This window comes from Coregonus lavaretus, assembly GCF_964263955.1.
Source record: "Coregonus lavaretus genome assembly, contig: HAP1_SCAFFOLD_788, whole genome shotgun sequence".
In the NCBI taxonomy this organism is placed as follows: domain Eukaryota; kingdom Metazoa; phylum Chordata; class Actinopteri; order Salmoniformes; family Salmonidae; genus Coregonus; species Coregonus lavaretus.
In genome coordinates this window covers 69,663-85,000 of record NW_028161303.1, presented here as the reverse complement: position 1 = coordinate 85,000, position 15,338 = coordinate 69,663, and the positions used below count along the sequence as shown (strand labels likewise).

Below are 15,338 nucleotides of genomic sequence, written 5' to 3'. Positions count from 1 at the left end.
CATGGTTAACAGTATCAAAAGCCTTCCTTAGGTCCAGAAACACAGCCCCAACAACGCCCCCTTTGTCCATCTTGGACTTCACATTTTCCAGAAAAAAGCAGTTGGCCATTTCTGTGGAGTGTTTCGCTCTGAAGCCAAACTGCATGGAATGTAATGTGAAGGGGCTGTTGTTGAGGTGGGCAATCAGTTGTTCTGCTACACACTTTTCAACAACCTTTGACACCACAGGTAGTATACTAATGGGCCTGTAGTTACTCACGTCAGCAGGGTCGCCAGATTTAAAGATGGCCGTTATTATGGCCGACTTCCATACCCTTGGAAACACCCCGAGACCAATAGATGTGTTGGTGACCTTAGTAATGGGGCCAATGAGTGATTCTTTGTAGTTTTTAAGAAAGGTAGAGTCCATCCCAAACACATCTTTGGCTTTAGAGTTCTTTAGTGAGCTAATCACCTTGTCTACCTTTGACTCAGAAACCTCCCTTATGATGAAGACAGGTTGAGCATCATTTACTAGCACTGAGCCCAAGAAACCAGTGGAGGGGTTCTGTGTCAGTACCCTGACAGAGTCAATAAAGTAGGAATTGAAGGCTATTGCTATTTCGACTGCATCCTGTGTTAGATTGTTATTCACCATGATTTCTAGTCTTTTTGCAGTGTTACTATGGTCTTTCCCTGTTAACTTTTTTAGATTCTCCCAGATCAGTTTAGAATTTCCCTTTGCTTCACCAATTATGTTAATAAAAAAGTTTGCCTTGGCCTGTCTGATTTCTTTCATCACCTTATTTCTCAACATGGTAAACCTACGTCTGTCATGCTCTAATTTGGATTAGAGCATGTGTTTCTGAGCCAATGAATCAATCAGTGTTTCTGAGCCAATGAATCAATCAGTGTTTCTGAGCCAATGAATCAATCAGTGTGTCTGAGCCAATGAATCAATCAGTGTTTCTGAGCCAATGAATCAATCAGTGTGTCTGAACCAATGACTCAATCAGTGTGTCTGAGCCAATGAATCAATCAGTGTTTCTGAGCCAATGAATCAATCAAGTGTTTCTGAGCCAATGAATCAATCAGTGTGTCTGATGGAGGTAGATATGTATAGGGGTAAGGGGACAGGGATACTGGAGTGATGGAGGTAGATATGTATATGGGTAAGGGGACAGGGATACTGGAGTGATGGAGGTAGATATGTATAGGGGTAAGGGGACAGGGATACTGGAGTGATGGAGGTAGATATGTATAGGGGTAAGGGGACAGGGATACTGGAGTGATGGAGGTAGATATGTATAGGGGTAAGGGGACAGGGATACTGGAGTGATGGAGGTAGATATGTATAGGGGTAAGGGGACAGGGATACTGGAGTGATGGAGGTAGATATGTATAGGGGTAAGGGGACAGGGATACTGGAGTGATGGAGGTAGATATGTATAGGGGTAAGGGGACAGGGATACTGGAGTGATAGAGGTAGATATGTATAGGGGTCAGGGGACAGGGATACTGGAGTGATAGAGGTAGATATGTATAGGGGTAAGGGGACAGGGATACTGGAGTGATGGAGGTAGATATGTATAGGGGTAAGGGGACAGGGATACTGGAGTGATGGAGGTAGATATGTATAGGGGTAAGGTGACTATATACAGGGTCAGTTCAATACCATATTAACAATGTGCAGGGATACTGGAGTGATGGAGGTAGATATGTATAGGGGTAAGGTGACTATATACAGGGTCAGTTCCAGTACCATATTAACAATGTGCAGGGATACTGGAGTGATGGAGGTAGATATGTATAGGGGTCAGGTGACTATATACAGGGTCAGTTCCAGTACCATATTAACAATGTGCAGGGATACTGGAGTGATAGAGGTAGATATGTATAGGGGTAAGGAGACAGGGATACTGGAGTGATGGAGGTAGATATGTATAGGGGTAAGGGGACAGGGATACTGGAGTGATGGAGGTAGATATGTATAGGGGTAAGGTGACAGGGATACTGGAGTGATGGAGGTAGATATGTATAGGGGTAAGGGGACAGGGATACTGGAGTGATGGAGGTAGATATGTATAGGGGTAAGGGGACAGGGATACTGGAGTGATGGAGGTAGATATGTATAGGGGTAAGGAGACAGGGACACTGGAGTGATGGAGGTAGATATGTATGGGGGTAAGGGGACAGGGATAGTGGAGTGATGGAGGTAGATATGTATAGGGGTAAGGGGACAGGGATACTGGAGTGATGGAGGTAGATATGTATAGGGTTAAGGGGACAGGGATACTGGAGTGATGGAGGTAGATATGTATAGGGGTAAGGGGACAGGGATACTGGAGTGATGGAGGTAGATATGGATACCTGTACCCCTATACATATCTACCTCCATCATTCCAGATATTAGATAAACAGAGTAGCAGCAGCTTGTATAGGAGTGGGTGTGTAGAGTCAGTATAAATATATGTGCCTATTATATGTGAGTGATCAGATGATGGAGTGAGTGAGTGTGTGTGTTGGAGTGACAGTGTGTGTGAGTGATCAGATGATGGAGTGAGTGTGAGTGTGTGTGTTGGAGTGACAGTGTGTGTGAGTGATCAGATGATGGAGTGAGTGAGTGTGTGTGTTGGAGTGACAGTGTGTGTGAGTGATCAGATGATGGAGTGAGTGTGTATAAAGATACATGGTGAACTCAGATAGTCAGTGTAGCTATTCTGTCAGCTATTTATCAGTCTTATTGCTTGGGGGTAGAAGCTGTTCAAGAACCTGTTGGTGCCAGACTTGCCATGCGGAAGCAGAGAGAATAGTCTATGGTGTGGGTGGTTGGAGTCTTTAACGATTTGTGTATAAAGACAGTGCAAAAATAAAAGGTGAATAGAGGGGGGGACAATGCAAATAGTCCGGGTAGCCCTGATTAGCTGTTCAGGAGTCTTATGGCTTGGGGGTAGAAGCTGTTAAGGAGCCTTTTGGACCTAGACTTGGCGCTGCGGTACCGCTTGCCGTGCGGTAGCAGAGAGAACAGTCTATGACTAGGGTGGCTGGAGTCTTTGACCAATTTTAGGGCCTTCCTCTGACACCTGGTATAGAGGTCCTGGATGGCAGGAAGCTTGGCCCCAGTGATGTACTGGGCCTTACGCACTACCCTCTGTAGTGCCTTGCAGTCGGAGGCCGAGCAGTTGCCATACCAGGCGGTGATGCACCCAGTCAGGATGTTCTCGATGGTGCAGCTGTAGAACTCTTTGAGGACCCATGCCAAATATCTTCAGTCTCCTGAGGGGGAATAGGCTTTGTCGTGCCCTCTTCACGACTGTCTTGGTGTGTTTGGACCATGATAGTTTGTTGGTGATGTGGACACCAAGGAACTTGAAGCTCTCAACCTGTTCCACTACAGCCCCGTCGATGAGAATGGGGGCATGCTCAGTTCTCTTTTTTTTCCTGTAGTCCACAATCATCTCCTTTGTCTTGGTCACGTTGAGGGAGAGGTTGTTGTCCTGGCACCACACGGCCAGGTCTCTGACCTCCTCCCTATAGGCTGTCTCATCATTATGCATTTTACCTATGTTTATTTATTCAGTAAATATTATTCAACATGTCCTCACCTGGGATTTGAACTCACAACCTCTTGGTTCACAGCATCCGATCTTCCTGCTACACCACCATGTCTATATCAATGACTGAGTTCACCTGTATTAACTGAGTTCACCTGTATTAACTGAGTTCACCTGTATTAACTGAGTTCACCTGTATTAACTGATTTCACTTTGGACTTCAAAGTCAATCTCAGCTTTGTTAAAAATACTCAAGAAAAACTATTATATTTATCATAGTGATTCAGGAGTAACATTAAAACAGAATAATATGCCATACCAACATTAGACAACTATATAGAAAACCCTCAAATTGTTGAAATAAGTCATTGAATGTGTGCACTAACTAACTGTACGTCGCTCTGGAGAAGAGCTCTGCTAAATGACTGAAATGTTTTTTTTAAATAGTCTGATTAACTGGTAACTAAAGTAGCTATATGCAGAGATGTATTATAGTTAAGGAATCTGACCCAAATCCAGAGGTTGTGAGTTCAAATCCCAGACGGGGTCATATAATCTTTATTTATTTATTTATTTCACCTTTATTTAACCAGGTAAGCCAGTTGAGTTCTCATTTACAACTGCGACCTGGCCAAGATAAAGCAAAGCAGTGCGATAAAAACAACAACACAGAGTTACATATGGGGTAAACAAAACATAAAGTCAAAAATACAACAGAAAATATATATACAGTGTGTGCAAATGTAGCAAGTTATGGAGGTAAGGCAATAAATAGGCCATAGTGCAAAAATAATTACAATTTAGTATTAACACTGGAGTGATAGATGTGCAAAAGATGATGTGCAAATAGAGATACTGGGGTGCAAATGAGCAAAAATAAATAACAATGTAAATAACAATATGGGGATGAGGTAGTTGGGTGGGCTAATTATTGATGGGCTGTGTACAGGTGCAGTGATCGGTAAGGTGCTCTGACAACTGATGCTTAAAGTTAGTGAGGGAGATAAGAGTCTCCAGCTCCAGAGATTTTTGCAGTTCGTTCCAGTCATTGGCAGCAGAGAACTGGAAGGAATGGCGGCCAAAGGAGGTGTTGGCTTTGGGGATGACCAGTGAGATATACCTGCTGGAGCGCATACTACGGGTGGGTGTTGCTATGGTGACCAATGAGCTAAGATAAGGCGGGGATTTGCCTAGCAGTAATTTATAGATGACCTGGAGCCAGTGGGTTTGGCGACGAATATGTAGTGAGGACCAGCCAACGAGAGCGTACAGGTCACAGTGGTCGGTAGTATATTGAAGAGTCTATACTAAGTGATCATGTCAAATGTAATCATATTGATTAAAGATGTTTACACTGTTTTAGCTGAACAGCGAACCACTTACCTTAAAACCCTCATACCATTTCATTACTTCCTTACAAAAAATAAACACATGAAATGTGCAGTTTGTGAAATAGCTGTTTTCACATGTTGAGCTCAAAAGAGACACATGAGGTCAGTTGTTTACATGTGAAACTATATTCACATGTATTGCATTGAGTTCACATGTTACCGTCCCCTGTTGGTCTTGTTCGGTCTTGTCACTTGTTTCTCTGTATAAAAAATATCACCAAAACAATAAAACAATACAAATACATTACGTTTCAAAACGTTCAGCACATTGAACATTGAACATTAGTGTATCTTGTCCCTCTGCTGGATGTCTGCATGTTGATTCCAACCTTAAAAGTAACAACCAAGGAAGTAAGCAGGTCTGTGAGGAAATGCCTTTGTCACATCATCTGGATAAGGGCATTTCTGTGCTGTACTGATAGGACAGATGGACTGCATTGTAGAAATGGCCCTATGATGTCGTATTACTTAGCCTGTATAAGGCTACTGACCCAGAACAGAGCGGCACGTCTTGCTCTTCACTGTAATGAGAGGGCTGATATTAATGCTACGCATGCCAGTTATTCTTGGCTAAAAGTAGAGGAAAGACTGACTGCATCACTTCTTGTTTTTATAAGAAACGTATTAATGTGTTGGAAATTCTGCATTGTTTGCATAGTCAACTTACACACAGCACTGACACACACACTTACCCCACCAGACATGCCACCAGGGGTCTTTTCACAGTTCCCAGGTCCAGAACAAATTCAAGGAAACGTACAGTATTATACAGAGCCATGAGTGCATGGAACTCTCTTCCATCTTGTATAGCGCAAGTGAATAGCAACCCTGGTTTCAAAAAACAAATAAACCAACACCTCACGGCACAACGCCTCTCCCCCATGTGAGCCTTATTCTAAAATTGATGAAATTATATTTTTTCCTCATCAATCTACACACAATACCCCATAATGACAAAGCGAAAACAGGTTTTTGGACATTTTTGCTAATTTATTACAAATAAATAACAGAAATACCTTATTTACATAAGTATTCAGACCCTTTGCTATGAGACTCAAAATTGTGCTCAGGTGCATCCTGTTTCCATTGATCATCCTTGAGATGTTTCTACAACTTGATTGGAGTCCACCTGTGGTAAATTCAATTGATTGGACATTATTTGGAAAGGCACACACCTGTCTATATAAGGTCCCACAGTTGACAGTGCATGTCAGAGCAAAAACCAAGCCATGAGGTCAAAGGGATTGTTCGTAGAGCTCAGAGACAGGATTGTGTCGAGGCACAGATCTGGGGAAGGGTACCAAAATATGTCTGCAGCATTGAAGGTTCCCAAGAACACAGTGGCCTCCATAATTCTTAAATGGAAGAGGTTTGGAACCACCAAGACTATATCTAGAGCTGGCCGCTCTGCCAAACTGAGCAATCTGAGGAGAAGGGCCTTGGTCAGGGAAGTGGACAAGGTCAAGGACAACCATCTCTGCAGCACTCCACCAATCAGGCCTTTATGGTAGAGTGGCCAGACGGAAGCCACTCCTCAGTAAAAGGCACGACAGCCCGCTTGGAGTTTGCCAAAAGGCACCTAAAGAACTCTCAGACCATGAGAAACAAGATTCTCTGGTCTGATGAAACCAAGATTGAACTCTTTGGCCTTAATGCCAATCGTTAAGTCTGGAAGAAACCTGGCACCATCCCTACAGTGAAGCATGGTGGTGGCAGCATCCTGCTGTGGGGATGTCTTTCAGCGGCAGGGACTGGGAGACTACATTTACATTTACATTTACGTCATTTAGCAGACGCTCTTATCCAGAGCAATTTACAAATTGGTGCATTCACCTTATAGCCAGTGGGATAACCACTTTACAATATTATAATTTTTTTATTTTTTTAAATGGGGGGTGGGGTAAGGGGGGGTTAGAAGGATTACTTTATCCTATCCCAGGTATTTCTTAAAGAGGTGGGGTTTCAAGTGTCTCCGGAAGGTGGTGAGTGACTCCGCTGTCCTGGCGTCGTGAGGGAGCTTGTTCCACCATTGGGGTGCCAGAGCAGCGAACAGTTTTGACTGGGCTGCGCGTGAACTGTGCTTCCGCAGAGGTAGGGGGGCCAGCAGGCCAGAGGTGGATGAATGCAATGTCCTCGTTTGGGTGTAGGGACTGATCAGAGCCTGAAGGTACGGAGGTGCCGTTCCCCTCACAGCTCCGTAGGCAAGCACCATGGTCTTGTAGCAGATGCAAGCTTCAACTGGAAGCCAGTGGAGTGTGCGGAGGAGCGGGGTGACGTGAGAGAACTTGGAAAGGTTGAACACCAGACGGGCTGCGGCATTCTGGATGAGTTGTAGGGGTTTAATGGCACAGGCAGGGAGCCCAGCCAACAGCGAGTTGCAGTAATCCAGATGGGAGATGACAAGTCCCTGGATTAGGACCTGTGCCGCTTCCTGTGTAAGGCAGGGTCGTACTCTCCGAATGTTGTAGAGCATGAACCTACAGGATCGGGTCACCGCCTTGATTTTAGCGGAGAATGACAGGGTGTTGTCCAGGGTCACGCCAAGGCTCTTCGCACTCTGGGAGGAGGACACAACGGAGTTGTCAACCGTGATGGCGAGATCATGGAACGGGCAGTCCTTCCCCAGGAGGAAGAGCAGCTCCGTCTTGCCGAGGTTCAGCTTGAGGTGGTGATCCGTCATCCACACTGATATGTCTGCCAGACATGCAGAGATGCGATTCACCACCTGGTTATCAGATGGGGGAAAGGAGAAGATTAGTTGTGTGTCGTCTGCGTAGGAATGATAGGAGAGGCCATGTGAGGATATGACAGAGCCAAGTGACTTGGTGTATAGCGAGAATAGGAGAGGGCCTAGAACTGAGCCCTGGGGGACACCAGTGGTGAGAGCACGTGGTGCGGAGACAGATTCTCGCCACGCCACTTGGTAGGAGCGACCGGTCAGGTAGGACGCAATCCAAGAGTGAGCCGCGCCGGAGATGCCCAGCTCGGAGAGGGTGGAGAGGAGGATCTGATGGTTCACAGTATCAAAGGCAGCAGACAGGTCTAGAAGGACAAGAGCAGAGGAGAGAGAGTTAGCTTTAGCAGTGCGGAGAGCCTCCGTGACACAGAGAAGAGCAGTCTCAGTTGAATGACCAGTCTTGAAACCTGACTGGTTTGGATCAAGAAGGTCATTCTGAGAGAGATAGCAAGAGAGTTGGCTAAAGACGGCACGCTCAAGAGTTTTGGAGAGAAAAGAAAGAAGGGATACTGGTCTGTAGTTGTTGACATGAGAGGGATCGAGTGTTGGTTTTTTGAGAAGGGGTGCAACTCACGCTCTCTTGAAGACGGAAGGGACATACTAGTCATGATCGAGGGAAACAGAGCAAAGTACAGAGAGATCCTTGATGAAAACCTGCTCCAGAGCGCTCAGGACCTCAGACTGGGGTGAAGGTTCACCTTCCAACAGGACAACGACCATAAGCACACAGCCAAGACAACGCAGGAGTGGCTTCGGGACAAGTCTCTGAATGTCCTTGAGTGGCCCAGCCAGAGCCCAGACTTGAACCCAATTGAACATCTCTGGAGATACCTGAAAATAGCTGTGCAGCGACACTCCCCATCCAATCTGACAGAGCTTGAGAGGATCTGCAGAGAAGAATGGTAGAAACTCCCCAAATACAGGTGTGCCAAGCTTGTAGCGTCATACCCAAGAAGACTTGAGGCTGTAATCGCTGCCAAAGGTGCTTCAACAAAGTACTGAGTAAAGGGTCTGAATACTTATGTAAATTAGCAAACATATATAAAAACCTGTTTTTGCTTTGTTATTATGGGGTATTGTGTGTGGATTGATGAGGATTTAAAAAAAAAAATCAATTTTAGAATAAGGCTGTAACGTAACAAAATGTGGAAAAAGTCAAGGAGTCTGAATACTTTCCGAAGGCACTGTATGTGGAACTGATAGATGCACACACTCCCACACTACATGTACATTTTTTTGAATGTATGTAAATTGTAAATTATTTTGTCTGTAATGTATTTTTCGTTATGTGTCGGACCCCAGTAAGACTAGCTGTCTCCAATGGCATCGGCTAATGGGGATCCTAATCAATCAAATCAAATATTATGCAAATCATTTCCCCATCTATTCTGTATGATGATGGGCAGGACGTCAGGGCCACGTCACCAAATGAGTCTATAGGAGAAAACATTTCATATTAGATCAGGATATGTCAAATTCCATAATGAACAAATAAAGTATGATGTCAAAAGCAGAATTCTGATAGGCTTGGTTGGGTTTCAGCATCCTCTGCCAGGTCTCCTCCTCTGGAAGACGCCACTCCGTCACAGGTCATCTCTGCATTTGAAGAAACATAATGGATACATATTTTTTAAACAATCTCCAAGAGTGAAGAGATACTCAAAAAGAAACTTAAACCATTACATCAGAAGTCGTAAATGGCAGGTCTCTTTCTGACCTGAAGCTGTCAGCAACGTCAGCAGTCTGGGGATGAAGGCAGGAGAATGGGATGAGGTAGAGGAGGAGGACATCTCAAGCATTTGGGTTTGTGGGGACAGATTTTGGCTCAGTGCCTTCCTTGGCTATCTACCTGGAGAGCTTATTAAACAGGGAAAAGAGTCAAGGCAACATTACATAAGAACCAATGCAATAAGAACCAATGCAATAAGAACCAATGCAATAAGAACCAATGTAAAGAAATTCTAATGCTACATCTCAATGCAATAACAACAAATGGAATGCAATAAATGTCATTTATGAGATTACAAAACAATTATGCCTAGACCTAATTTAGCTAGCTAACTGGTTTCTAGATTCATCTTCAATATAATCAGGACCTGATTTTACTCTCTGTTGTCCTGCACAATTAATCAAATCTAAGATTATTAGCAATAGAGACAACCTAGTCCTCTTTCATTTACAAATCTAATGACATGGCTACGAGATAAACTGTAGTAAAGTATCTAGGGGGATTTTTATTTAGCTGAGCCTGTTAGTTACATTTGTTGTAGCTAGCTAATGCTGCTAACGTTAGGGAAAGGGGATACCTAGTCAGTTGCACAACTAAATGCATTCAACCAAAAAATGTATTCTGCATTTAACCGAACCCCTCTGAATCATCAGCACCCAGGGATTAACTGCTTTTCTCAAGGGCAGAACGGCAAATGTGTCCACCTTGCCGGCTCAGGGATTCGAACAAGCAACCTTTTGGTTAATATCCCGACACTTTAACCGCTACGCTACCTGCCACCTCTAATGTTAGCTAGCTAGCAGTTGTTATGAAAGTATTTGAAATAACGATTAAGGTAGCCATGCTAAACACTTAACTAATTTAAATTCTCAGAAATAAAGGTTCATTTACCCATTGTTCGCTGTTCAGTGGCACAAAAAGTGGGCATTTGATTTGCAAACTCCATCACATGTGCGCTACAGAAACACCGCTAACCAAACAACAGTGCACATTTGAATTAAAGGGTAACTACACTTAAAAATCAAAATTTCTTGGATTTTTCCCAGACCTCCCTTGATGTGCTTTAAAGGGATACTTCGGGATTTTGGCAATGAACTCGTCGATACCATTTTTATGTCTCTGCTTGCAGTTTGAAGGAAGTTGCTAACTAGCGCTAGCGCAATCGCTAACTAGCATTAGTGAAATAACTGGAAGCATGCTAGCAGATACCCATTGACTTCCAGTCATTGTGCTAATGCTAGTTAGCATTGGCTCACAAAACTACCTCTTACTTCCTTCATACTGGACACAGAAACACATTAATAAATTACATAAAAACAAATAAACAAATTAATACTAATACTAATAATAATAAGGAAATAAACTGATTTTAAAAGGCCCTACCAAGGTTCTTCACTATGCTGTCATCCTGCAGCACAGCATTCTGGGGGAAGTTGAGGTCAGGTCCAATATTGACTATGTACACAAGAGGGAAAGAGGTTGGCCATCCTAGAAATCTTTTAAAGTAATATGATATTTGCCATTTAGCAGATGCTTTTATCCAAAGCGACTTATAGTCATGCGTGCATATGTAACCGGTGTGAAATGGATAGCTAGTTAGCGGTGTGAAATGGATAGCTAGTTAGCGGTGTGAAATGGATAGCTAGTTAGCGGTGTGAAATGGATAGCTAGTTAGCGGTGTGAAATGGATAGCTAGTTAGCGGTGTGAAATGGATAGCTAGTTAGCGGTGTGAAATGGATAGCTAGTTAGCGGTGTGAAATGGGTAGCTAGTTAGCGGTGTGAAATGGATAGCTAGTTAGCGGTGTGAAATGGATAGCTAGTTAGCGGTGTGAAATGGATAGCTAGTTAGCGATGTGAAATGGATAGCTAGTTAGCGGTGTGAAATGGATAGCTAGTTAGCGGTGTGCCCTTGTAGTGTTTCAATCGGTGATGTCACTCACTCTGAGACATTGAAGTAGTGGTTTCCCTTGCGTTGGAAGGGCCATGGCTTTTGTGGAGCGATAGGTAATGATGCTTCATGGCTGACTTTTGTTGATGTGTTCAGAGGGTCCCTGGTTCGAGCCCAGGTTGGGGCAAGGAGAGGGAGCAATGCGTTTACGCATGCATTTTTTCATATGGGTGGTCCTGGGATTCGAACCCACTATCCATTTAATATGATTTATAAAGCCTTTATTAAGCTGTGCTTATGTAACCCTTTATAAAGCACAAGTTTGTCATATTTGACATTGGTGGTTATGTCACACAGTTATGCCACATTTGTGAACCCTTTATAGAGCCTGACATACGGTTATAGATGATTTGTGACACATTTATGTAGTGTTTATGAAGGCTTTATAAGCTGCACTTCATTCAAAGCGGGACCAAAATGTTTCTGAAGTGGCCGCTGACTGAGAACAAATCAATATGGAAAACAATAATCTCATCTAGAATGCTAAAATCACATCGTTATCTTCACTAAAGTATGATTATACTTAATCATTCGTTTTCTACAACCATTAGATGCAAACCTCATAACTGGGAAGTGTACACCCCCAGAGATACAGTTATGTTGTTCCACCGTCTTTAATGACATCACAACATAGTAACGAATTTGACATGATTGTTCTTTAAATCCCCACCAACCATTTCCCACATTCTTTTAAGTAGGAATATTGTTTCATTATCCACTTTTGGATGTTGGAGTCTTAGTGTGAAGACTTCCTTTGTTCCACAGGGAAATTCCCTCTCCCAACACTGCATGGCACGGAAAAGGAAGTTTCTGCAAGGAATTTATGACCGGTCATAAAACTGGCACCCAGGAGAGGGGGTGTTCAAACCTTTGCCTAGCCGGCATCTTTGATCCTCAGCCCATGAGGGCAAGTCATGACACTGTGGTTCAGCTGTTAACCCTTCTCTCCTGATTGACCCTGTTTGGGTGTAGCTGTTAACCCTTCTCTCCTGATTGACCCTGTGGTTTAGTTGTTAACCCTTCTCTCCTGATTGACCCTGTTTGGGTGTAGCTGTTAACCCTTCTCTCCTGATTGACCCTGTGGTTTAGCTGTTAACCCTTCTCTCCTGATTGACCCTGTGGTTCAGCTGTTAACCCTTCTCTCCTGATTGACCCTGTTTGGGTGTAGCTGTTAACCCTTCTCTCCTGATTGACCCTGTGGTTTAGCTGTTAACCCTTCTCTCCTGATTGACCCTGTTTGGGTGTAGCTGTTAACCCTTCTCTCCTGATTGACCCTGTGGTTTAGCTGTTAACCCTTCTCTCCTGATTGACCCTGTGGTTTAGCTGTTAACCCTTCTCTCCTGATTGACCCTGTGGTTTAGCTGTTAACCCTTCTCTCCTGATTGACCCTGTGGTTCAGCTGTTAACCCTTCTCTCCTGATTGACCCTGTGGTTTAGCTGTTAACCCTTCTCTCCTGATTGACCCTGTGGTTCAGCTGTTAACCCTTCTCTCCTGATTGACCCTGTGGTTTAGCTGTTAACCCTTCTCTCCTGATTGACCCTGTGGTTCAGCTGTTAACCCTTCTCTCCTGATTGACCCTGTGGTTCAGCTGTTAACCCTTCTCTCCTGATTGACCCTGTGGTTTAGCTGTTAACCCTTCTCTCCTGATTGACCCTGTGGTTCAGCTGTTAACCCTTCTCTCCTGATTGACCCTGTGGTTTAGCTGTTAACCCTTCTCTCCTGATTGACCCTGTGGTTCAGCTGTTAACCCTTCTCTCCTGATTGACCCTGTGGCTCAGCTGTTAACCCTTCTCTCCTGATTGACCCTGTGGTTCAGCTGTTAACCCTTCTCTCCTGATTGACCCTGTGGTTCAGCTGTTAACCCTTCTCTTTATTCTTCCCCTCCTCCTCTCTCTTCCTCTTCTCTGCAGGAGTCGGAAGATCCAGATCAGGAACATTCCCCCTCATCTACAGTGGGAGGTGAGTGTCTGTCAGTCAGTCAGTCAGTCAGTCCATCTACAGTGGGAGGTGAGTCTCTGTCTGTCTGTCTGTCTGTCTGTCTGTCTGTCTGTCTGTCTGTCTGTCTGTCTGTCTGTCTGTCTGTCTGTCTGTGTCTGTCTGTCTGTCTGTCTGTCTGTCTGTCTGTCTGTCTGTCTGTCTGTCTGTCTGTCTGTCTGTCTGTCTGTCTGTGTGTGTGTGTGTGTGTGTGTGTGTGTGTGTGTGTGTGTGTGTGTGTGTGTGTGTGTGTGTGTCTGTGTGGTGTTATAGGCTTTGGAGTTTTGCCCGATTTTCATTTTGGATTTCTATTTCGAGATTGGTTCTGTTTGGGTGTGGCTTGCCCTGATTGGAATCATCCTCGTTGGTCAGGATGTGTAGGACCTTAGTCTTTAGTTTAAGAGCGGCTGGCCCTGATTGGTCAGGATGTGTAGGACCTTAGTCTTTAGTTTAAGAGCGGCTGGCCCTGATTGGTCAGGATGTGTAGGACCTTAGTCTTTAGTTTAACAGCGGCTGGCCCTGATTGGTCAGGATGTGTAGGACCTTAGTCTTTAGTTTAAGAGCGGCTGGCCCTGATTGGTCAGGATGTGTAGGACCTTAGTCTTTAGTTTAAGAGCGGCTGGCCCTGATTGGTCAGGATGTGTAGGACCTTAGTCTTTAGTTTAAGAGCGGCTGGCCCTGATTGGTCAGGATGTGTAGGACCTTAGTCTTTAGTTTAAGAGCGGCTGGCCCTGATTGGTCAGGATGTGTAGGACCTTAGTCTTTAGTTTAAGAGCGGCTGGCCCTGATTGGTCAGGATGTGTAGGACCTTAGTCTTTAGTTTAAGAGTGGCTGGCCCTGATTGGTCAGGATGTGTAGGACCTTAGTCTTTAGTTTAAGAGCGGCTGGCCCTGATTGGTCTTTAACAGCGGCTGGCCCTGATTGGTCTTTAACAGCGGCTGGCCCTGATTGGTCTTTAAGAGCGGCTGGCCCTGATTGGTCTTTAAGAGCGGCTGGCCCTGATTGGTCTTTAAGAGCGGCTGGCCCTGATTGGTCTTTAAGAGCGGCTGGCCCTGATTGGTCTTTAACAGCGGCTGGCCCTGATTGGTCTTTAAGAGCGGCTGGCCCTGATTGGTCTTTAAGAGCGGCGGGCCCTGATTGGTCTTTAAGAGCGGCTGGCCCTGATTGGTCTTTAAGAGCGGCGGGCCCTGATTGGTCTTTAAGAGCGGCTGGCCCTGATTGGTCTTTAAGAGCGGCTGGCCCTGATTGGTCTTTAAGAGCGGCTGGCCCTGATTGGTCTTTAAGAGCGGCTGGCCCTGATTGGTCAGGATGTGTAGGACCTTAGTCTTTAGTTTAAGAGCGGCTGGCCCTGATTGGAATCATCCTCGTTGGTCAGGATAACCCTAACCCTGGCTGGCCCTGATTGGAATCATCCTCGTTGGTCAGGATAACCCTAACCCTGGCTGGCCCTGATTGGAATCATCCTCGTTGGTCAGGATAACCCTAACCCTGGCTGGCCCTGATTGGAATCATCCTCGTTGGTCAGGATAACCCTAACCCTGGCTGGCCCTGATTGGAATCATCCTCGTTGGTCAGGATAACCCTAACCCTGGCTGGCCCTGATTGGAATCATCCTCGTTGGTCAGGATAACCCTAACCCTGGCTGGCCCTGATTGGAATCATCCTCGTTGGTCAGGATAACCCTAACCCTGGCTGGCCCTGATTGGAATCATCCTCGTTGGTCAGGATAACCCTAACCCTGGCTGGCCCTGTGCTCCAGGGACCATGAGAGGCCTCTGTTTAGCTGCTCCTCTGTGTGTGATAAAAACAAACCCTTTTATCTTGTTTCCGCTCTTTGCTTTGTTCCACTTGCTGTTACCTCCATATTACCAGTTGGTGGGTTTTTATTTTGGTGTGTTTTTTCTGGGGCTAATTTAGTGGCACTTACAGTGGATGTCTATTAGGACCTAGTGTCTTGTTGCTAGTCAACTTTCAGTGGAAACCCCCATGAGTGTCTTTGAGACCCCCCCTGAAACCCCACCTGT

The 15,338-nt window shown here is 44.9% G+C and overlaps 1 protein-coding gene across 1 annotated transcript in view; it reads left to right on the top strand.

Moving 5' to 3' along the window:
• Positions 1–15,338, top strand: part of LOC311120836 (insulin-like growth factor 2 mRNA-binding protein 2) — a gene marked incomplete at its 3' end in the record, with an annotated part of 90,362 nt that overhangs the window by 7,511 nt on the left and 67,513 nt on the right. The window contains exon 3 of the mRNA XM_084195400.1: positions 13,251–13,299. Coding sequence (XP_084051526.1) covers positions 13,251–13,299 — 49 coding nt within the window. The remainder of the gene's footprint in view (positions 1–13,250; positions 13,300–15,338) is intronic.